This window comes from Ptychodera flava, chromosome 8, assembly GCF_041260155.1.
Source record: "Ptychodera flava strain L36383 chromosome 8, AS_Pfla_20210202, whole genome shotgun sequence".
NCBI classification, from domain to species: Eukaryota; Metazoa; Hemichordata; class Enteropneusta; family Ptychoderidae; genus Ptychodera; species Ptychodera flava.
Genome location: NC_091935.1, coordinates 23,606,962 through 23,632,815, shown reverse-complemented (window position 1 = coordinate 23,632,815; position 25,854 = coordinate 23,606,962). Strand labels below are relative to the sequence as shown.

At 35.9% G+C, this 25,854-nt stretch overlaps 1 protein-coding gene across 2 annotated transcripts; it reads right to left on the bottom strand.

Annotated features, from left to right (window-relative positions):
• Positions 1–1,401: 1,401 nt before the first annotated feature.
• On the bottom strand, positions 1,402–25,854 carry LOC139138827 (CMP-N-acetylneuraminate-beta-1,4-galactoside alpha-2,3-sialyltransferase-like). 2 transcript variants are annotated; one of them, XM_070707371.1, is made up of 10 exons: positions 25,713–25,854; positions 22,059–22,283; positions 20,498–20,534; positions 18,720–18,866; positions 15,714–15,811; positions 14,557–14,623; positions 6,520–6,615; positions 4,654–4,840; positions 4,027–4,167; positions 1,402–2,802 (listed from the first exon to the last, which is right to left on the bottom strand). In XM_070707371.1, exons 2-10 carry the CDS (start codon positions 22,204–22,206, stop codon positions 2,554–2,556), a joined length of 1,170 nt encoding a protein of 389 aa, XP_070563472.1. In that variant the 5' UTR covers positions 22,207–22,283; positions 25,713–25,854; the 3' UTR covers positions 1,402–2,553. The 2 variants fall into 2 exon arrangements, with proteins under 2 accessions (XP_070563472.1, XP_070563471.1); XM_070707370.1 differs by having other exon boundaries at positions 22,059–22,294; positions 25,713–25,850.

Genomic DNA, 25,854 nt, shown 5'->3' with positions numbered 1-25,854 from the left:
TGCTGTAATTTTCTCCCACCAAAATTTTAGTGCAAAACTTTACCAGTTTTCATGAATTTTTCTTTAATTTTTGTGATAATTTTGGACCAAACGGTCATCACATTTCATTGGCTACAGTCTCAGTGTTATCAAAATTTTGGCAAAAATCTGAGAAAAATCGACAGGGGTTTATTTTATAGAGGGGACAAAAATAGACTTTGGCACTCAAAGGGTTAAAATCAGATGTAGAGTACAGCGACGTCTATACCTACGTGGTATTCTCTTGCTGTCACCTCTCACTGCAGCAAGACAATACCGCGTAAGTATAGACGTCGCCGTACTCTACATCTGATTTTAACCAGATTGAGTTGACCATATCCTACCAAGCATCAACATCACTTTGTTTCATGCTTGGGGTATTTCATCATTTCTTGTAGAGAACAAAAACTGCAACAAAAAGTGACTTTTTTGACTTTAACAACTTCAAACCAAATACAAACAAAAATAAATACACACTGCTGTTAGCAAAAATAAGTCAACGATGACGAAAAGGTAAATATAACATGGAAGTAAACATACATTGATATATAAAAGATGACAGTCAACACATTCTGACATATCAAAAATGGATCTCTCCTTGAAATTTTGTGACATTTCACAACTGAAGTGGCATATGCTTTCCAGTTTATCGTTTCCCCTTTTCAATAGTATCTCTAATGAACACTCATGCTTTTGTATAGAACAAAGACTTTCTTTAAAGGGGGGGGGGGTGGGAGGAATATCTTCTCTTTCAAAAATATACACAACTGAAAATGAAATACTATTGCACACAGAGATGAAAAGCATTTTGATCACATTCAAATGTTCACGATAAGATGTCAAAATTCCATTCACTTTTTGTCATTTTTGACCTTTTTACTGGCTCTACAGAAAGATATTAATGGTAAAACATTTGCCATTCATCAGTAAACCATATTTTACATTCCCTGAAAAGTCAATGAACTGGATCCAAATAAAAACCTTCAAAATCCTATGATGTATTCTATAACTGTACATTCCGCAACTTGCACAGAAATATTTATATATTCAGCTGTACTTGGGCCAGAATAATTTAAATTCCTAGTGATGTATCTGAATTTATGATCCAATCATTATAACTGTAATTCCAAAATTTCTGTAGGAATAATCTAGATCAAGTAATTATAGGCCTAGGGAAAGTACAAAAGAATACAGTTGCAAATGACCACCATATAGACATTACATAATTCTATAATGAGGACGGTATCACTTTTATTATACTTTCTCTAATGACATGGTTAGATAAACACATCATGAGTTCCAGGCACATAGTGTATCTATACCAGATACCATATCAATAAGATCAAGTGATATCAGCCTTAAAAAACTCTCAGGCGTTGAGTTTCTTCTCCATTGATGAGGTATGGTTTGTCTGGACAGTGATAAAGCCTTGTAAATTAAAGTTAAAACCCTGTATCCAAGCTCAAGGAAGTGACAAAACTGTGAAGTAGAACCAAGCACTTTAACCCTGTATCCGAGTTCAAGGTCATGTCAAAACTGAAGCAGAACCTTAGCACTGTGTCAGAGTGACTTTAAAATGCAATAAACATAGATTGCCGTAACACAGCTGCTGTATACAATAAAAAAAAATGTTTTCAGTAGCAATATGGGTAACATTAATAAAAGATTGCAGCACACTAGCTGTGTTAAGAATTTGCAAAGGTACTTATAAGTACCATAGAATTCCTCTTTTACTTCCTGTAATCTCTTGACAGTGTGTGATTATACTTTTGCTCTCCTAAAATGAGATTTTGGACCTGTCCTTCAAGTAGCAAGGATAAATTTTTGTTTTTAATGTCAACCACCATTATAAAATGGTAGTTTCTTATTCTACAAAAGCATATTGAAACACTGACTATTTCACTTGTCAACCACATCAGTGTCTATATGTGTAAAACACACTGTTATCATTTACTTTTGAATTCTAGTCCAGACCAGAATTCACTTGTCACACAATAACAATGCAGTGTGTACACGTACTGAGTTGACAAGCTGAATACTAACTGTGTATCCAAATCAGCAGCTTCAGGGAGTAGAACAAGAAACTTTGATAAAAAATAAAACTAGTGAAAAAATGAGCATAAGTTAGAATTACTGGCCTTATGAAGGAACGGAATAGAGAAATATTACAAAATACAGAAGCTTAGAGATGGCAAAGAATTATAACTGAGGTGGTTTTCTTGACATCTTTGGAAAGGAAAACACATACTGTCCTATCATGATATATTGCATACATGGTAACATATGATATAATGAACCTGTTCACCCCCAATTCCCTGTAAACAGCTCCAAGTTCACCATCAACGATGAGGAGTTTGGGCCAAACCATTGTGGTGAAAGGGTAAATATGAACAACTGAGTCTGGGCGGATAGTTTGCCTCTTAAATATTTACAGCTTTGTCTCAGTAAAAAACTTGAAAATTATACTATCCAATTCCCTCCAGACTAAAACATTCACTACAACCAAATTAAAAAAGTTAACACACAAAATATACCCTACCGATTCATGTGTATCCCCCCTGTCAAGTCTTTAATGACGCCTTTTTCCACTAATTTTCGAAGGAAAAGTTTTTCTTGGCTTAAGTTGTGGGTAAAAAGTGATGGAATGCTTTTCATTTTTGTGTTTTCATAGTAGTGAAGATACGCTTCTGGATTATTGGTCTGGTAGCCGAATCCTGCCACGTGGACCTCATCGCAGAATCGCAGCGCCATCACTATCGCGATGGTGCCAGTGGTCGGTACGTTCTGAAATGGGAAGAAAAAGAAGGCGTGAATTAAGAATTTAAAAGTATAGTAATACATAAACTTTAAAATGCCATGCACATTGACAATGGCGCTGTTTCACAGTCGCAGGTTTGTTACTAAATATAGCAGCACATGTGCAACTTTGGACACCGCTGCTTGAAATGTGGACAAATTTTGTCCGTGTTGTATGAATGGCTGTTATCACAGCTCATAGTCTGAGCTGTTAATATGTCTTTCTAGCGCTCATTGTAATACTAACAGTCAGCTATGAAGTTACTCTGATCGTTATTGCATGCGTAATTTCAAAAGGATGTAATCTAAACTGAGGACAAATTTTTATTTTTGCATACTGACTGAAGAACCATGACGTCATTCGCAAACAGCTCTATTGAAAAACATTAATTCATGATATAAAATGTTAACCAGTTGTTCAAATGATATTTGTGAGCCCCTGAATGATTAAATTTGGAAAACATCTTACTCAAACAAAAAGCAATGAGAAAGACAAATAACACACTCTATATCTTCCACTAAATGTTGAAATGATGGTTGTTGACAAAGAGGTATCACTGTGTTGAGCACACTTCCTCACGTCTGAGGTTTGGCAAAGCATATTAGTATGCAGTAGGTTATCTCTCATGAGACTCATAAAGACTGGTCACACTTGTATAGACTACAGGCTGTTTATCAGCTTCATCTCAAAACAAACTGATTACTTTTAAAATACATTCAAAGTCTGACAAAGGACTATACTGTCATGTGTATGGTCAATGTTGACAAGAATTGTATGAGAACCAGATATCAAAGAGTCTGAGGAAGCACCTTGAAACAGAAAGACTTAATTATCTTTTTTGCTCAAACTTTCCCTTGAGGAAACATTCAATGATTTTCTTTCAAAATCAGCAATAAAATACCATGGGTAACTGTGCAAATTTTGGCACAAGAGAAACAAATTACCCAATATTTACCAATACAATTCAAAATGGCTGCCATCCTGATGCTAACGCTATGGGTAAAAATTAAATTTTGATTTCAATGAAATGACACTGTGAAATTTATGTCCTCCAAGAGGTACAACATGAGCCCTCACAAGTGATAGATCAGAAAAGTATTGTAAAATCTGAGTCTGTGTTCCTGAGATGCATTATACCATAAGAACACTTGGATTGTCTTGTCTGACAAAGAATACCAGCCATCATGATGGTGGGACAGTATATCACTTACTTTGCTCATTCGTCCCTGGTTTGTAGGATAGCCGAGGAGATCAAACGCCGTCTCTCTGACCAGCATTGGATTTACAAGGCGGACTTGTTCCGGCCTCTTTGGCAAACTCAGGGCTATTTTGGTCCAGAAACCTTTGCTTGGCTATATGGATGAAAAAAAAATATGTTGAAGTGTGATAACTGAGCAAACAGTGATAGAAAGTTGCAAAGACTTTCCAAATTTTTCTTTGAAGAGTGAATTTCCCCCTTTTGATGCTAACTCTGTCAATGAGTAAATTTGGTCAGTATTTGGAAATATTAAAAAAAGAGAAAATATCTTGGAACAGCTTTTGTAACAGTTCTCTTTTATAATCAGTGTGACCCTTTGAGGTAAAATTTATCACTTAAATTCATAAAACCACAAGTAGACACCTACACAATATAGAAATGTGAAATATTTGTCCTTAAGGAATTTAAATTTAGTCTAGAGTCCATGCAGGATAGAGTAACACTTATGTAAATTTACTGTTTTCAACCATATTCAATTATTCAATTATTACAAGTTAAAAACAAAGGACAGAGATATACCGGTATAGCCATTACAAGAAAGATACACTTCGTTTTACATGTTGTATGATGCATCACTTACTGGTGCTTTGTCGTGAATGACGTTCTGCAACCACTCCAGATCTTTGGCTTTGAACGCCACCATGGAGAACAGCGAATGTCTGTCATATCCACTGCTGGTTTTAGGGGCTGCCTCTGGGTAGGCAACCCGGATAGTTGTTTTGTTACCGACCATTGATTCATACCCTCGAACAGGGGCAGAGTTAATCCTGTCAAATGGGGAGAGATGATCCACAAATATTAATCACAGGGAAAAAACGAAGTACTCGATCATGCTAAAGTGAAGAAAAATTTGGCTAAAATATCTGACAAACAAATATTCTGGGCGGGTACAATAATTGAATATTTCTATCTCACTATGGAACGTTCGGTAGTTGACAATTGCCTGCATGTTTAAATAGCAATCTTCAGACCTTTTGAAAGCTCATTTAGGCATGACTTTTGATTTATTTTCAAGTTTGTTTGATTTATTTGAAAAATACAGGTTTCGTTCTACCCAAAAAAATAATTCTGTTGAAATGCTTAGTATGCAACTTATCAACTTAGCCTGCATATTCTTACGCTGAGGTACATTATCCAACACAATTGTTGACAACTTTTATTAGGTCAAGATTTTAAACTTTGTTTGTCAATAGTAACACTTGAATTTTCATCCCAACTTAACATCAAGTCATCACAATTAACAAACACAGCTCATTGTTTGCAAGGCTGTTACTTTGGTTAAAGCATACTTCAAGGAGAATGGAGCTGTTCTGTGTTTATAGAAGGATTTAACGCTTTCAGGCCTAAACCCCTATATGTAGGGGTAGATCTGGTAAATTACCAGAAAGTCAGGCCTGAAAGGGTTAATGAACAAATTATCAAAAATTTTACAGTTATTGTCTCTTTGACAATACAGGTGAATAGCACGGTTACAGAAAGCTCAGCTCATATACATTTAAGCATGATGAAATAGGGCCGTTCACAGTTTACGTCACTGTTCTCTCATTAATATGCAAAATAAATATTTGTCCGCATTTTTAGATTACGCTTTTGAAAATTACGCATGCAAGAACGACGAAAATACATCTCAGTTGGCGACTGCTAGTGTAACAGTGAATACTAAAAAACATATTCACGACTCAGAGTACAAGCTGCAAAAACAGCCACGCATGCAACATTGATAAAATTTGTCCGCATTTCAAGCTGCGTGTCCGATGTCGCGCGCGTACAGCTATATTTAGTAACAAACCTGTAACCATGATGAAATTATGGAATATAAGTCTGACTAATCCCTGAATACCTTTGGAAGATGTGCACAGGGTGACTGCACCTATGGAAAAGTAGTAAAGGGCGCCCTCTAGAGGCAAAACTTCTGTCATGAGAAGGAGACATTGAATGTTTGTATGGGTCATGCGCAGTGTTCCCTCTAAGGTTTTGAGAGGGTGCGCAACTTGAGATACGCCTGATTGCCTCACAGCTGGGTCTGTTCATGTATATGCTAATTTATTGAGGTACGTCACAACGTATGATGAACGTTGGTGGCAACTGCGACGCCAATGGGTGCTAAACTCAAAACGCGGAAGTAAAATCTATGCTGAGATCGCACATTTCGCCCTGAGTTATCATTTCCAAATCTAATACCCATCGAAATGACTGAGACTAAAGTTGCGCAAAACATGGAATTTCACTGCGAGAGCAGTCGGAGACACTGCGCAACTAGCGTGCAAATAAGCCTTTAATAGCAGGAACACTGGTCATGTGATTGTGTGTGTACTGGTAAGTTAATTGGCTGAAGTCTGAGAAGACATACAGTGTGTATGATTTATAAGAGTTGAAAAAATGTGAAGAAAGGTTGAGAGAGAGAGAGAGAGAGAGAGAGAGAGAGAGGAGAGATACATGTACTTACCTAAATACTACATCATATTGATCAAAAAGTTTTCCAAGTTTTTTCTCTCTCAGAACTCCACCGCTGCCCACAATGACACAGAGTTTACATCCATTTCTGAAAATCAAAATTCAAACAGACTTTTGGTGACTACAGTTATCAGATGTCTTCATGAATGCACCAGTTTATAACAGACTGATTATTGTGTTGTGCAGCACAAATTAGGCAATCTTTTCAAGATTGCTTTTCAAGATCAATACTGATAGTCTGATCTCGGATCAATTCACAAATTCCTGTGTTCACTTGTGACTGAAACGACATTTCATTGGTGTCAGGATATCGCTCAAAATCCCAAATATCAACAACTCTCATCTCATTTCACTTTTCCAAAAGATGTCAGTTAGATTTTGCCACGTGAAAACAACCATTTTTTTACCATTTCTGTAATATTTGCAGCAAAAAATTGATAAGTCTTTTAGTGGTCTTTACATTACAGAGTGATGACTGTATACATTCACTGGATACTGGATAAATTACATTACGTACTTGAACAAACCTCACTGAGTATAAATTTGCCCTACATTCTGTGAAACCACAAGATAAGAAAGCAAACACACATGTGCATGAAACAAAATATTCATAAACCATCTTTCCCCACGTCTATCTGATAGGTATTACTACTGATAATGTGTATGTACCTCATTAAAAGCTACATTTAGTTCATTTTAAGTTGTGATTTCCATTAAAGGTATACAGTCACCTGTAATCTAAATATGCCCATACATGGTCAAAGGGGCGTTCCTTGGTATTCAAAATGCCCACATAAGGGCGCTGTTTTTAAAAAGCGGCCACCCGCTTAAAATCTGTGATTGGTTAGATTTTCTCTTACCATGGTAACTGTGGCAAAATTGGAACAGATGAAAGTATACCTTTCAGTGTACATTATAGGGTCATGAAGTTAATGATCACACCATTGCATTACATGTAAATTCAGACCTCTTTGACTCTGACTAGCTGATGACAAACCCACTTGTGTATCAGTATGGGAAATGAGATACCATCCCTTGTCCTTTGGTATTATTTTAGTCCTGTCCATAGTTTTTGGTAGGTAGTGGAATCAACATAAGAGGAGAGCAATGCTGATCAACAGAGCCTCAAAGTCTATTAATTAAAACATAGGGCCAAAGTCCCTGAAGCTACAATAGACATGGATACAAAATTAAGTATTTCCTGACTGTATGAAATTATCTCACTTTAATAGGTCATCCTAGGGACTTGTAAACCAAATGTTAAAGCTGTCTGACCAGCAGTTTTGAAAAAACAAGCAACTTAACAGTTGACAGAGCTCTGCTGTGTAATATGTAGAGAATAACCTTTTGTGACACATGTATTGATGAAGAAGGTGGATATCTTTCATTAACATTGTAAGTGAGTTCTGTTGAATAAGTTGAGACTGTACATACTCAGAGAAAGCACACTGAAGAGACAAATGTTTGAAACTTAACAAGTTCAAGGTCATCAAAAGCATTATAAGGAATCATTTAACTTTCATTGCACTGTTTACACAGATTGCATAATTGCTATAAATAGCACATGAGGAATCTTACAGCCAAGCTTTACCATAAAACCCTATCACTTTGACCACTCTTTTAATTGACCACTCTATTTTTTTCCTCAAAAAGTAATTTTATTTTATCCTTACCAAGTCAACCATAAATGGAAATTAGAACTTTCTCTATCTCTATCTCTATTGACTGTTTGAGCAATTTCTTTTAGATAACATACAGGGCACAATAAATGACGGTTCAGAATATGTCAAAGTTGGGATTCAGGAAAGTTGCCTTTACATGTTTTAATCCTCCAAGATGGTAAGCATTTCACTATGAACTGTCAAAAAAGGTTGAACTTTCTGATAATTCTACATAAAAATTATTTTGGCTTTGATGATTTCCTAATTAATTCAATTATTTAAAATCATATTAATTATTTTTTTCTGGGTGAATTGATAGGGTTTATACAGTACAAGAATTACATACAATGCAAGTCAAATTTTGACCAAAAATGACAAAAAAATTCCTTAAAAATACACATTTGCATATTTCATCACAATTTGAACAAATCTAAGTTGGGTTACCCCTAGGGACCTGTATACCAAATAACAAAGCTGTCTGACCAGCGGTTATGAAGAAGAAGATTTTTTATCAAAAACACCTTTTTTGGCATTAATTTGCCTATTTTCAACAATATCAAAAAATTAAAAAAAATAGTTTCTCAAAATCATATTTTTAATCTACACAACAAATATCGAATCAGTAAGTACTGCGGTTCTCAAGATATTTGAGTGGACGGACGCCTCACAAACGGACATACATACATACATACATACATACATACATACATACATACAGACTGACGACGGACGCCGGACGGATACCCATCCCAATAGCTTCTATAGACTATAGTCTATAGTAGCTAAAAAAATGAGAATTCAACTGTTGTGAATGAAAAGACATTTACAACCCCCCACCCCACCCCCAGTCATAAAAACGATGATTTTGAGTTTCATTGTCATAAACACCTCAAAATAATCTGCCTGGAAATTAATAGATTTGTTTCTAGTCATTGTTTGATTAAGTTTGAGACCATCACCGTGATCACTTCACATCTTATTTTTCCTGCTGCATTTTAATAGGTAATGTGTTCAAACAAAGTCCTTGCCGTACTGTGGTATTCAAAACACAAACTTTATCAGCTCACAAACAAAATAAGAGACACATGATCAAATTGACAGATTCTATTGTGGAGATCTGCAGCTGCCTTCAATACTATAAAGGATATGAGAAAGGTATTTCACAGTCAATAAAAAATAAACAATCGTTATGTGTGTAGTCTCCAACCAAAATGATCAGGGAAAAAGAGAACTATAACAGAAAACACATCATGTATTTTATTTGCAAAATGTGGAGGACTAGATACAAATCTCCATCTCTAGCCTAAGTTATTAATTGTTTTTGACTTCTGCAAAGTGCAGGGGCAGCCAACAAAGCTGCCTGTACGTAATTTCTTTGTTGGCAGACGGGGAATATTTGCCCATATCCGCAGGCAGGGAAAAGGCAGTATTTCCTCATTTGCAGGAGGGGAAATTCATTCTGCTACTCAGAAAGGCCAGCAGGAAAGATTATTATTCACATTTTGTTAAAATAGCATATTTAAATGTCAAAACACTTATGGTTACAAATTCCGAAAATAGGTTAGTTGGCGGCCCCTGAAAGTAACATACGTCCACTGCTGATTACAGGAACCAACATAAGGTCTTCAAATAACACAACAAGCCATAAATAATGATTAATTGACTGCTACTAGTTCTCTTCTACTATGTGGAAATGTCAAACAATAAATAATGATGAACACGCTACGTTGTCCATCCATCAACGTCTCTTTTTCCAAACCCCAGAGTCAATTTAACAAAAAATTCAAGGCCTATTTGCACATGATATCCTAAGCATATGTGACGTTACATGAAAACCATACTTTGTGTTTGATGCGTCGCTTTATAGATCATGCCAATGGTGTAATCTTTTCTACAGATGATCATCGACCATTCAACTTAGTCTTAAAGGGAGGTATATGCTACACAGGAAGCTATTAAAATCAATGTTTTTTCTTTTCTTCCTATCTCAAATCATAAACTCACATTTGATCAAACAATTCCACAAAAAGCTAAAAACTGTACACACTTCCAATGCTACATCAAAATGCCTGTTGATTGTTTGAGTCGTGACTGTTTATGATGGAACTGTTCATGCATAACTACATAAATGCAGTATTTTGAATACTGTATTTACATCAGCATCTTTCATATAATTCATTTGTATAGAGCTGTATAACTAATATTATTCACACAATCAGGAAGTTACAAAAAATACAAGCACAACTTCAATGTGGAGTATGTGTTTTTACATACATATCATGACATCTGTGAACTGCACTCAATATCAGTGATAAAACTGGATTTGTTTAATTCATGGTTTTGCTGAAGGAATTGTACATCTACCTGGATGCATGGAGACTCAAAGATTGCTGTTTAATTTAAAACGGAGCAAGCATATTGATTTAAGTGTCTGTGTGTGCACACTCAGATCCTCTACCAGAGTCTTCCTCTAAATGTATTTTGGGAAGTTGAACGTTTATTTGTTTTCAACATATTATGATACATGACACAGCATTGCAAAAACCTAACACAGACCTGACAAGCAAAGCTAGCCATGTGTAAATTGTAAATACAGAAGTAAACAAAACAAGTGTAGATGCAATTTCTTTGTGTGTACACATATCGGAATCCAGGTGTTTACAGACAACAAACTGTAGATACGATCAAAGGTAAATGACTTCTTGGCCCAAAATTCAACAGTTTTTTAAAAACTATTTGTTTTTGATATTGTTAACAAATAGTACATGTAAAACTTCATGATGATTACATGATAGTGATAACGACAATAACACTCAATATTATTATTGCTATAATAATAATTACTTTCTTGATTTTTGTTAGCAACAAAACAACAAAACTCCCAGATTTCCTGTTTTTAGACATAAATTGAGCAACACTTTGAAAAATGAAATGGTTAACTGTAAATTGTGATGATACAACCACTTGTTATAATTTGCTGTGTTCATCACTGACATGCTGTAGTATATTGGAAACCAAAATGAATATACCTGATCAAAACGCCACGAAAATTGATTTTTTTTCATGTTTTGCACCTACCTTGGTGGCCAGTTTGAAAGAAACTAATTTGGTATACAACTTAAAAACACCACAGCTGATACCAGTATTTCACACAATGCAAGATACTGTGTCCACGGTCAGTATACATGCACTCTTCGTTGTTCATTGAATTATTCAGGCAAGCACAAATTACATCAACTGACATCAACAGATGACGTTTCTTGTAAATATAACACAACAGCTGTCAGTTCACTGTATTTCACAGTGACAGCTTATTTTGCTTAAAAGTTTCATTCACAACCTGTTCAGTTTTATTCATGGCCTTTTCAGAGAAAGCTGATCCAAAACAAGTTCATCTTCTGCATATTCCCTGTAGGACTGTACTTGTCCTACATGTAGATTTACAAGTGACAACATTCGTTACTTGTACTGAGGTGATTCCTGGCTTCCTTTTAAGTTAGTATGCGCCTTGAAAGTGAAAGACAAATTTTTGCTCAAAGTGTCCTCAATGAAAAATTTCAACCATTCTCTTACTGAATCAAGAATAAAAATCAGGGGTCATCATGCAAAATTTGGCACTAGAGAACAAATTATCTAACATTCATGGATTTTTGAAATTCAAAATGGCCGCCACTCCTGTGTCAATTCTATGGGGGAAAAATAAAAATTTTGATTTTTGAAAAACTAAGATGGTAAAAATGTTTCTTACTCCAAGAGTTTTAAACGAGCTCCCACAAATGGTAGATCAGAAAAGAATTGTACAAATTTGAAAGTCCCTATCCCCGAGACCTATTCTACCTTAACGGAGGTGTTATCTTCCTTCAGGTATCAAGAACTGCTGCTCATACCATGAACTTGCACCATATTCATTATCCTGTCTTGAATTTCATAGAAACCTTGACTTATCCTTGAAAAGCGATGCAATTGATTGCATCCTACAACTTAGCTGATAAATATAAATTTTTCCTTCAGTTTTATTTCTTGCTCAAAGCTAAAAATTAATAAAATATTAAATAGCAATGTCCAAATTCACAACTGACATAAAATTTCTGTAATACATAACAAAGTAAATTTACATTCTGACTTGCTTTCTTTGTGTCTTTGTTTATTTTAGCTTTCTGTTTAAATTGTTGTATTGTCTTTTGTTTATTCTTGCTTTCTGTTTATGTTGTTGTATTGCCTTTGTTTATTCTAGCTTTCTGTTTATGTTGTTGTATTGTCTTTTGTTTATTCTGGCTTTCTGTTTACCTTGTTGTATTGCCAGCTTTCTGTTTACGTTGTTGTATTGCCAGCTTTCTGTTAATGTTGTTGCATTGCCTTGGCTGATAAAGCTACCTGCAAAAGCTGAATTACCATTTCCTGATGAGAAAGTTAATCATCTCCCGTCTCCACTCAACAAAAGAGGCGTGACTATCACTATCATCAACACACTCAGGTTGCGTACACAAATTCTGATGAATACAACACAATATTTTTATCAAGTTTCCATGGGGAAGTCCTGGTAACCATGGATCTCCAAGAGTTTCACTTACGAAGGATCCTGATGCAGTAGAATGATAAGAAGGATTGATACACTAGGACAAGCCGGAAAATTCCATCCTTTGTAGTCAGCAAATTACTTTCTCAGCGACGACATTCTCGAGAGCAGTTGACACAAAACATTTCACATTTTGTACAGGCTTGATTGAAAAACCAGGAAACTTCATCCCGTTTCAATCGACAAAATTACTTTCACAGAGATGAGGTCCCATCCAAAAAGGTGACACAAGATTTGATATTTAGAATCTAATTTCATCAGGAGTGTCATGGGGCATCTTGCAGCGGACATGTGCATTGTCACTGACGAGAAACACTTGACATCATGCACAGGATAGGATGGGGATTGATATATTTCATTAACCTGTTCACCCCCAATTCCCTGTAAACAGGTCCACTATCACCTCTGACAACAATAGGTTTGGGCCAAACCATGTGGTGAAAGGGTTACAACTAGGATATTGTCAGTCAGCCAAATTACTTTCAGTTTTGAGGTTCCTGAAAGACGATGACAAAACATGGGGCATTTTGAACCAAATTTCATCAGGAGGGAGGTGAGCATATCTCGCATGCGAAATATCATCACTAAGATGACCAGCAAGGTATACAGAAATCATGTTTGCGTTGTGAGAAAATAGAGTAATGATGATGACATAACCCTGACACACAAACACACACTTTGTTGATTTGGGTGAATTTAAGCTATTCATCGATTAGACCACAATACACACAGTATATCTCATCAACGAAATATCCTTCCTTCTATAAAATATCAGTTTTGTTTTTTTTCCACTGTGAAAGGTTTGAAAGCTTTTGGTTGAGGGATAAACCATTACATCCATGGAGAGGTTCATAAAAACCAATGACATGAATAGTATTTTTCTGTGCCAAAAACATCAACCATTTTTTTTCTCCCAGCCAACTGTCATGAACATTTTTTGAAATTTTTAAAGACACAGCTGCAAATACTTTAATAATGTTTCTCTGCAGATTTTTCCCATCGTTTGACCATCCCCCCGCTCAAGGTTTACCGGTCAACCTCTTAGCTGCACACATCATCAAAACAATTAAGATCTACTCATTCAGACTTGGGTTGCATTTCTGCTATAATATATATTCTTTTTTTCAATAATTCTTTCTTCTTCCTAGGTTTAAGCCAAGCCTTATGCTTGATAAGGTTTCGTTTGGTAATTTGCGTTTTCATGATAACATTGATCATATTTTAAAATTATATGGCACCTGTTACGTAAGTATGAGTAAACACGTATTGTAAATTATCCTCCTGGAAGTAATATCCTTGTTTTTACAGCATAGCAAGAAATTAACACTTGCAAGAACCTGCCATCTATCTAAAAATATTATTTTTCACTGTTTACTCACAGCAAATGAAACATTTGTTTACACTACAGTCTGTGGTTTATGGCTTCATGGCTAAATAATCATTAAATTAATGATAAAAATTTTCAGTGCTCTCTTGGCCTGACAGAAACTTTGTCTTTCATGTCAATCATCCAAGTTTGAATCTGAATGCTAACGTATTAATCTCTTTATTGATTTATTTATTTACTCATAATTAAGTTTTGTGGATATTTAGATATGCAATTAGCATGACGCATAAAGCTGTATTCAATCATATCTTATCATAAAATCATCCGATTTAACAGTGAATGCCGCAGATTTTGACATTGGAATAAGGATAATCAGTTTTATGGATCACTTGTAATGTTTGATATATTACACAGTGTATGGAACGCCATTCTTTGTAATGAAAAAAGGGAAAATGTCAGACTTACGATTGGGTGATAGATGCCGGAAGACTTGAATCTGTCATTGACTGTAGGAGATGATTGATGACAGTTTCTGAAAAAGAGGACAGGAAATTATTCTCTTGATTGTTTTGATTGTTTTGTTTCCTCTTGTCGAAAGGGAAGGAAACAACTTACAGCATCCAATGGCGCTTCAAGTCAAAATACGCATCCTGCCACTCAACATCATTAGCATCACCATATGCATTTCATGCGTAAATCACAGTTTTCATCGGGGGGGGGGGGGGGGGGGGGGGGGAACCAGTTGACAAAACTTTTTGTGCAAAAAAGCTGTTTACATGCGATTTCTTAACAGGCGGGCACACAGGCAGTATCTTTTCCTGTATCAGCTGGCGGGCAGTCCATTAGTAGGTCAGGACATTTCATTCCACTGCTCAGTAAAGAACACAAAGGCCCAATGGGCAGGCAGTGAATATGAGTTGCTTGCTTTGAGGAGTTTCCTGATGAGCAGGAGAAAAGCATGTGGCAAGGAGATAGCATTGGGAATTTTTAATAGTGAGTAGAGAAGAGTGAGGGGTTTTTTTGGAGGCGGGAGGGGAGGGGGTGGCCAAGGGATGTGGGAAATTTTTTTTTCATAATACATCAGACTAGCATATTTTATGTAAAAACATCCTTGGTTACAATTTCTGAAAATCAGCTGATTGACTGCTCCTGTTTCACTTGTTTTCAAAATTGGTAAGTCTTTTTCACTTCAGAGATTGGATCAAGTTCTTCTGCTTGACGGATGGTGGCTGGATATTTGAAATATTTACAATTTAATATATCTTACATAAAATCCTCACTGGCCAAATACAAATCTTCATTAATAAAGACTGGAGCTGAAAGTTCCACAACCTCAGATATATGTTCACTTTTCAGCAGTTTTCAATTGACATGTAATTCAATACTCTTTGTATAGGGGCCTGTCTATGTTATGAGAAGGTATTAACACTTGCATCCCCAATATTACCATATTTTTGGGGAAGGACATTACCATTGTTCGAGTAATAGATTAGTCAAAATAGCTTTGCAATTTCAGTACAAAATTTATCACCAGAAACAAAGCCATCTAAAAAAGGTTATCCTTTTTTAATGAAAGTGCCATTTCCATTCTATATTTTAAGAATTCTTTCCCCAATACATACCTTGACCATTAAGCCCAAACGGTGGTTGAAATTGCATGATTCTTGAATCCCATGACGTGAAACCAGGGGATATAAACACTGGCTGATTTTCATTGAACCTGAAATGGTGAAAAAATAATTTAATCCAGTACCGGATGCCCAAATTTTACATATTTCACACCACATAGATAGAATATTTTGTACTTGCCCCTGTAAAACACAATAGTGTACATCAACAATCTGGGTATTCAGGATAAAAGCCACTTATACTTATACAGAGGGCAATAGAAAACTGATGTGTCGTGCGTAACTTTTATCAATGTGACTGACGATTGCACCAGAAATGTCTGCTTTCTATCCCTTTACTTGAGGTGGTTTTGATTCTGAATATCAAGGTTGTTTGTTTCTTCTTATCCAGTACCAGTGTAGCGACTTCACTCTTTTACAATCTGATTTATGATTACATTTATCTCATACTGTATTTCACTTTTATTCAAAGCTCACAGAATGCACCTTGAAGAGATTTCAGACTCCAAATCTATAAATCTATTTCTAGGTCTTACACATACTTAGGATGGTGTTCATGCAAGTTTATGTATGATTATGATGTTGTGCTCCTCAACATTTCTCCGCAAGGTGACTGCTATCTGATATTTAAATGCTATAAAACTCACTACACTGTATGATATACCTAGTACAAATATGATAATTGATATACTCAGAATTTTAAAATTTCAGTGTTATAAAATTCAAGTATTCCAAAAAGACTTTCCACTATCTTGAATAATTTCACAGCTATCTTTCCTAAATAAAGCAAAATAATCCCCTGTTTAAGAGGCTTAATTCATGTTATAGAAAGACTACAAGTACCTTGGAAACAGGAATTTACAAATTTTGACATAAATTGCTTTTGTATAAACGGAACTAGATACATCATTGCTAAGGTTATTATGCAAATCTGCATGGTAATAAACTTGCTTATTAGAGAAAGATTAATTATGAAAATTGAAGTGCTGTACAGCACCTTGACAATGTCATCGCTGTACACAGTAATCAATTTAATAATAACACTTGTCATGACAGCTATATGACCCTCAACATCCACGCATGGTTTGGTCATTGCAGTTTCAACTTAAACTAAGTACTGCTTTTCAACTTTTGAACCACATTGTCATTTAAACTAAACATACTGGCCACCAAAGCAAAAAACAGTGGAATGCTTGGTTAATATATGTACCAACAAAACATGATATAAGGTTATGTAAAGGTCAGACTCATAACACTTATTGTGCTTGCTCTATTTTCATGAAAAAGATTTTCCTCTATCTAAATAATGGCATTTCAGAGAATATTTTAGAAAATTCTGAATTTTTTTTATCAAAAGCAGCTGGTGAAAAACATTTTAAATGGACAGTATGGAAGGTGGTTTCACAGAAATCCTTTCTTTGATGATATTATAAATTACTCAGATGCAAAAAAAACACCCTTTAGTGACTGGTATACTGTGGGAGTTTTACCAGTTCACGAAATACATACATGAGCAATGGCTACGTGCATACATAGAGTGAAGTGGTCATAATCAAGTGGTAAACCCACATTGCTGAGGTGGTTTATTATTGTTATATAACTGTATATTTAAATTCTGGTCTGAAACATTCAAAAAGGCATATTTCTCTCTGTGATAGCTTGTCTACGTTCCAACTCTGCTACCAGTATTTCCTGACTATAGCACTGTTTTTTTTCATGTCTCGACCGATCGTATCATTTTATGCTCATTATGCAGGGATGTTAATCCATTTCAATCGCATACATGCAGATATATGATGTATATCTGCAGCAAACAGATTACAGAATAATTGGCGAGCTTACAGTCAGCTTGCACGGAGTATCCACAGAGTTCAGAGGTCAAAAGGAAAGCAACAGCTGTGAAGGCTGTCTCATCAACATTTTTTATATAAGAGCATTATCAATATATGACGTCAATTTTTTTTTAGTGTATTCTTCTGTTCATGCAAATATGTCATTAAAAGGGGCTTGATAATGTTATTTTATCAACCTTTGTTTTGGTGGGTACATTTGTAGCGGTGTTGTTTCTTGGAACAGCATTACCTAGCAACCACATAGCAACCTTATCATTGTCAATTTCTGAAATGTGCTGATAACAAACACTTCAGAACAGCATAGTGCAATGCCCTGTTGGAGATTTGAGTGCCACTCCACTGTATATGTTATGCTGTTGACATTATCACAAGTACTTCCCTTTTCAAACACATCCTTCCTTCAATAGAACTTCCTTCTGCTAAGACTGAGTATTATTGAACAACATTCTAAGCCACTTACATTTGGAAAGAAAATAACATATTATACTGTGGTAAAAATTACTGGGCTTGTTATGTGATATTGTGAACATGGACACTGACTGCTAACCAACTGATGGAGATTTTGATGAATCAGATCTCATAAAACATGAAGTGGTTGTGATAGTATAGACTCTGACAAACACGATGTCTAATTGTTGGTTCTACATTAAACTTAGGCCCAAAAGAATCAAGGCAGGCTTCTGCACAAGGAGATTTTAAGGATTGACGTGGTTTTTTTAGCAATCTATTCATATGTTAATGACCATACAAAAGTTATATTTTCAAAACAAAAGAATATGCAAATTATCCAGTGTTATGTAAATCACTTAACTCAAGAACCTCACGTTTCATGGGAAGTTCCCTCTTTCAAATTCTATACCTTAGATGGCTAAAAAATTCAACGCCTTGCATTTGCCGAGACATTTCCTTGTCTTGGTCTAGTACCAACACCTCTGTTTTCGAACTGGGGTCTTTTGCAGTTCACAAAACACAGAATAAACCGTATAGATACTAGACTGCTTGTCTCAGAACCTCAGCACAGTCCTGCTTTGATATGCAATGTGAAAATATGAGACCTTTTGTGATCCATGTGAGTGATGAGTTCATGCCTTTGAGTAGTATAAGAAACCCTGAAAATTTTTTTTTCAAACATGATCAATATACTTACTTGCTATAATGTGCCTTCATTCTAGTAAGTGCATACCGTGGAACACAGGATAGATTTGTGACAATTGGGATTTCAACGTTGATGGGCTTTACAGTTTTCTGCTCCACAGTCTGGCTGACATTAACTGCATCGTGAGTTACAATTACGCTGAAAGTTTAAAAAAAATATGCTAGTTTTTTCTTTCATCATCAAGCTTGTAAATGCTGCATCTATAAAGTATATTTCTGCACTATGCAATACTGATGACAGTGACATTATGAAGATAAGTACCATATGACGCTATAAAATACAACAATGTCAGAAAATTATCCCTTGCTACTGCACACTTTGCAGATTGCACAACCTTTTGTGTTCAGGACGCATGTTGTCATAGATTTTCGTTATGGATGAACATGGCAGACAATAGCATGACACCACTGACAATTAATGAAAGTGCTGTTGGCCATGGCCATCTACATATAAAACATTCAAACTGCTTGTTCAAAATTGCTTATTCCACCATGAAATATCAAACATTAATGAAGTATACAAATCTATGTGCTAAATACTATGTATCTCAATATGCTTTGGAGAGAAGAACAAGAAACTATAATTGACATTAAAAACAAACTAGTGAAAAATCCCTGGAAAAAATTACCAAAAGTTACAGCTTCAGGCCAATTTAATATGATCTCTCTCTTCAGCCTAAATATGTTCTTCAAACTACATTACTAATGATTAATTATTTTAAACGGCTAAGGATTTGAGACAATTTGCAGTCTTCAAAACTTTCCCCCATGTCCCCGTTTTGCATGCCCCTACAGACAATAGAACTGTTGCAAAATTTGGTTGTCTAGGCGTAAACAGGCTAGCTTGTCTGAAATCAGGTTATTGACCCTTACTGCAGCTGAAATACTGTGCTATTGGACTTGCCTCTCAGGAGGCAATGTTCACTGAAGCTTGAAGGTCACATTCACCACTTCACAGCAAACCAAAACTTGGTTCCTTCTTTGTACCAACTATTCATATTTATGAGAGAGTATTTTGGAGGGCCAGTAGCTGTAACTTTTGTTTTGTACATCAACAGAAAGCTGTTGTTTCAGCTGCCCCCCCCCCCCCCCCCCCCCCCCTTGCTTAGCTTTTCTCATCAGCAGGTACTGGTTAACATCACCCCATTGCATCTAGGGACGGACCATTAGATCTTGGGAGGGGGTGGTCACAATATTATCAGATTGTGAATATATTTTTTTTACAATTGTAAATTTTTGAAATTTTTTATTCCAAGTGAGTCATGATATGCTAATTTTTTTATCTAAGTAAACTGTCATATTTATAATTTTTTAGCGTTCTGTTATTTTTTTTAATTTGCAAACTAGGTTGAAGATTTTTTTCATAACTTTTTGCTTTGAAATTTTTTTTCTGTTTTTGACCACCCCCTTCCCAAGATCTAAAGGTCCGTCCCTTACCCCATGATCTATGCAACAACCTCCTACCAATATGACAGTCTGCTTGAAGTTTATTCCTAAAATTTATACTCCAAAATATTTCACAACACTCAATTTGCAGTTTTTCAACACAAAATCTATATGCCTAGAATATATTGAAGTCTATTTCTAGTTTAGACCAGAATTCACTTGTCAACAAAGATGTAGTCATATGATGCAGAGACTGAGTTGACAAGGGGAATACTGTGTATTTTAACGTCCATTGGTAAAAAAAGAATCCAATTCTACATATTATATACAAGCACTTCCAGGGCTCAAATAACGTATTACAGACATGCTATCAAACATACTTACCTTGTATTAATATTATTGCTAATGGAGTTGTTCTTTTCTGCAAAAGATGTTTGACAAAAATTGTTTTGTTATTCTCTGACGAAGCATGGAGGCAAAGTGAATACTATGTGCAAATCATTTTCACAGTTGCAAGTTGGAACCATTGAACCATGAGAGAAAATGGAGGGGGATCTTGAATATTGAATAACCAATGCTTAAAGGATCAAGTACAACATCTTGGTAAGTGTGGTTAGAAATCTGGGGTTGTTGGAGGGAGAAATGTGCACAGCTACATTTGTTTATAGAATTTTTACAGCGTTCCTTTCATTACAAGCTCAGTCGCTGTTCTTTTTTGTTGATTTTTTAAAATATTTTTGTTCTGTATGTCAATCACGAGTTCTTGCTGAACTCCCAAAATCATATCAAAACAAGGACTAGACAATAGCTTGTCAATACAGTGTCAATATGTGTATAAAAATGTAATGTCAATGTTGATATTTGAATTTTAGTTAGGACCAGAGTTCACTTGTCAACGATAACAACTAAGTCTACTGATGTACAAGCCGAGATGACCAGCTAAATACTGTGTACCTGACTGGCAGCTGCACCTCAGACCTGATTGCTCTGTCTATCAACACTTATTTGAAATGGAGAAAAGACGGCTATCTGCTTTATTCAAATTTCAATGGACATTTTTAAGATTATACAGTCTCAATTTTCATAGATTAGATGTTTGCCAATGGTAAACATACCTATCATGGATTACACTTCAAGATAGGTGTGGGGGTGTGAGCCACATATTTTGGGAGCTATGCACCAGGCACACAGCACACTTGTAGACACAATCAGAGCTCTCTGATACAATGTACTTTCTGGGGGTGACTGGCAAAAGTAAACCTTCTATTGTAAACTATGATGCTCATATTCACAATACATTTGAAAAATGAGAAGCTGATATGCTGTCGAACCCTTTGAGTGCTGTAATTTTTCCCGCCAAAATCTTAGTGCAACATGTTGCCATTTTTTTGTGAATTTTTCTGAAATTGTTTTGATAGTTTTGGACCAACTGGACATCGCATTTCATTGGCTACAGTTCTTTATCAAAATTTTGGCCAAAATTTGAAAAAAATTTATATTCTACAAAGGCTACAAAATTGACTTTGCTGCTTCAAGGATTAATATGGTAAGTTGGGAAACTGGTATTAATCAATGGACAAATTGTTTTTTATTGGCAAAACAATCAACAATAATAGGCAAAAAATTACCATTTGTGTTTTACAAATTTGATTTAAGTACATTGTCATGTACAATGGCAGGGATCATCTACATAATAACCTGCATCTTGACTTTTTGTTTCAATGATTTACGTCTCGTATACGCACATCTGTACGACAGTACATTAAGTCACAGTAAAGTATAAAAAGATACTAGAATAAATTGGAGAACAAACAGACAATCAAAGTATTGGTTAAAAAAAGATTAACTTTGCCATATTCCAATTTAGAAGTATAATAATATAATTGTTGTGTTCGCACACTGTCATTTGAAATCACTATGTTTTTGTCGTATGTTGTGTTCATACCTTGTAATTTGACATGTACAAATGAGTCCTCTTCAGCATGTCTGTTCCTGACAAGCCTCTTTTTGTCCAGGAGCATCAGGTACACCGACAGAATGACGGTACCCAGAACGCAGATGGCGATGAGCTGCCGGCGTGCATGCCTCATCATCTTGGCTTTGTGGTGCACAGTTGTTTCAAAAGAGTCTGCAGGCTCAAGGCACCGACAAAAGGCGAACCATCCGGTATCTGCAAAATAACTAGCGCCAAATCAGAAGAATATAGGATTACGTGAAATCATAAATCTGTTTCCAAACACTGGCAACTGGGAGAAAATGTACATTGAAGCCTGGACCCTTTAACAGCCAGACAGAAAAAATGTTAATTGTTTGAAATTTGGGGTATCAAAGATAATTATTTCAGAATGGACATAAATTGTTAAAATATGCACATTGTGGACAACACGGTATGTCAAGTTCACCAGCACTGTCCGTTCTTTTCCTAAAATGTATGGTAGTTGCCACCCTCCTGGCTAGTCTAGTATATGTACGTCGGTTTACTACTCAGTGCAGTTTATAGAGCCCTGACGGAACTGTATAGAATACTAGACTACAACCTTACAGAACTGTCCAAAATAATAAAGATTCTAATCAACAATCTTGGTCTCATGAAGATGTCATACTTCACCTTTTGAGCATGAATTATACTTTTAACCGTTTGAGCGCCAAAGTCAATTTTTGTCACCACTATAAAATGTGCCCAAGTCAATTTTTTTTCAGATTTTGGCCCAAAAAGTTTGGTGAAAAACTGTGGCCAATGAACTATGATGTCTATTTGATCCAAAATTATAAAAAAAAATTACAGATGAATTCATAAAAATTGGTAAAATGTTGCGCTGAAATTTTGGCGGGAAAAATTGCAGCACTCAAAGGGTTAATATGTGGACAAACTCTGTAAGGGATTGTAAATGTTTGAGCTTTGCTTGTCTCACACAAATGACACGCTGTGCTGCAACACATACAGCTATACATCATCTTCTGATTAGGAGCAGCTTAACACTGTTACTATAGCAACAATAAAGAATATTCAGAGTAAGGCCCAGCAAATAAAAAGTTTGTTTCTCATCCTCTCGTGCGTCAACTCAGACCCACCGTGTCAAAGTTTTTTTTCTGCTCATGAGGAAACAAAATGAAAAACAACCCACAAAAATACACGACGATAGTGCATAACACAGTGCTGCATAAAAAAGACCTATAAACAAAATAACTGACACTAACATTCCATTCAGAACTGTACACATATGTCACTGTTATATTAAGCTGTCAAAACTCTGCATTGCTGCACTAAACTTCAAACCACTGTTGCTATACTAAAATACTGAAGCAACACTGCTGTGCATTTATCTGTGCGTGCATTCTAATGTTGTTTTCATGTTGGTTTTTTTTGCGCATTCTTGTTCGTTGAAGAATAAAAAAAAATTGTGAGAAGAAAAAAAAAAACTGCGTTACCGCATCAGTTTTGCAATATGGGTAGGATGAGAAACAAACTTTTTGTTTTTCTTGGCCTAAACATAAACATTATAATAGATTACGTTTTCATTTTCTAAATGTAAGTTTTAATTTTTAATACATAGATTTTTTAAATGTCAAGTGTGATGGTGAGGAGTTGTATAAATATAATTGGTTGAGGAATAAAATAATGATATCTCTGACTCAAATTTGATTATAGGACATGCATGTGTCTGAGGCAGGAAAAGAAAACCACTCCATTGAAAACGGTATCCCTACGGATTTTGCCCATAAAATATGTCAGGTTCTGTGTGTCCATAGTGTATTTGCATTGTGTCTGCACTGCCTTGTACATGCCGATACTGTGATATCAGCTGGGCAGAGTCGTTGTCAGGGACAACATAAATGCCTTTGATATGATCAAACACATGCCAGCATTGTATAACGCGTTCAATAATGACAACAACAGCGTATACTCCTCTTCAAGGTAGAATGCAACAGAAATTCAGACTTGTAAATTTTACAATACTTTTCTGATGTACCACTCGTGCTGGTTCATTCTTTTCTGAAAGTTGAAAATTTGTTTTTCCCCCTTTAGATTTAACACAGGGATGGCAAACATTAAATGTCATTTAATTTCAGGTACATGTAATTTGTTTCTCTAGTAATAACATTTGTACGGCACTCCCGATTTTCATTCTTGATTTTGAAAGAGAATGGTTATAAGTTTTCTAGAAAAAACATTGAGAAAAAATTTTAAGTCTTTCACTTTTCAAGATACATATTGTTACCTTGACAAAGTGACTTATGATTTTGAGATGATGGTATTTGCATAAGATCAATTATAACATTCAATATGTAGGTACTGGTACAATCAAACTGTAATATGGAATAAACAGTGGAACCAAAGCACAGATTCCTATAGCTCTGCGTGGCAGGTCTGCGTGTTACCAGCGTTATACAGCCTGTAGTGGGAGGCTGTATAACGCCGGTAACACACAGCCCTGCCTCGCAGAGCTAAAATTCGTACCTAATATTACATTTCCTCTGAACTATCTGGAATCACTGTAAATTCTTGACTAGAATAATTTTCTGCCGATGACAGATTATGGACAATTACAGGGATTGCGATATGCTGTATTATAATTCACTATCTGAGACCAAGGGTTTGCTGTAATCTGAACTCCTATGAAACTGCTTTAATCTGCCTTGGCTTGGGGTACTAGCGCTCCCCCCCCCCTTGACGCAACACATTGGAAAGGAGGGTGGGCAACAGATCGCAGCAAGGGGTAAACTGGAGCCTGTGTAGAGCAGTGATGTATCAGAGACCCAATAAAATCGACTAACTGTATGGAGGCATGTGACCCTTTCTTTACGCAAAATGGCAATAGTAGATATGTGCATTCAATTGGAATACCGTGCGGACTATCTAGTAGTTTTACCCGTCATCCGATGCAAAAGTCATGATTTATTCGCTATTGCATCTGATTTCATGCTTAGAGGTCGTTACCTCCTTGGTTCATTCCCAGTCCTTCACAGACACTTCTCCGTTCACTTCCACCGGTACAATTAAAACAGCAATGGAGGAATATTGATTTGAAAAGCGACATTGTCCACGTCTTTTTGTTATGCTCAGACTGCAGAACACGACGCACCCAGTACTTGTAGTACCTATTCTCGATTAAACTTTTTCTCTGTATGTTATTTTGAGTGTTGATTTCTCATATTTACTTATGTAACAAATGAAATCACAAAATATAGGACTTCCATGATACAAGCTTCGAGGCCTTCAAATATCCTACAGAACCTAAATTGAGCAACGTGTTCAGAACTCGGTGACGGATCTGCTCGAGTGATCGCCTGAGAGTGTGAGTATCGCAACCGATTCAGTGTTTTCAGTTTAGTGAATGCATGGAGCTAGAAACGGGTTGGGTACAACAGGTTTCGTGAATTACCGTTGCTCCATTCTTGTAAAATAAAGGTCATTCGAAAATCTATATACAGTCTGGCTCGTTGGGGTACTAGAAGAACAGACGACTTGCATTTTTACTAGTATCTGCAGCGGTCAAGTTCTGCTCGGTCCTTGCCACAATCCAGCGCAGCGACAGCGCTTTCGGTGAATCACTTTCGCGAGAAATCAACAACAATCAAAATAATAACCTAATCCTACCTGTTATTTCGCGACCTCAAGTTTCTCGGTATACCTCTTCGCCAAGTTGGCTGAAAAGTTAAATTTAAGCCCAATCCACTTTCACTTGTCTCATTGTTAGCCCTTGGCATTCGTCCGTATGCAAGCGTACTCCCTATATTAT

Excerpts from the sequence above, each read along its gene's own strand:
- LOC139138827 (XM_070707370.1), bottom strand. The coding sequence starts at position 25,822 with ATGCCAAGGGCTAACAATGAGACAAGTGAAAGTGGATTGGGCTTAAAT. Across the intron at positions 15,812-18,719 it reads ATGAAGGCACATTATAGCAA|GTTCAATGAAAATCAGCCAG; the intron begins GTAAGTATATTG and ends TCACCATTTCAG. Across the intron at positions 14,624-15,713 it reads GTTTGGGCTTAATGGTCAAG|AAACTGTCATCAATCATCTC; the intron begins GTATGTATTGGG and ends CCTCTTTTTCAG.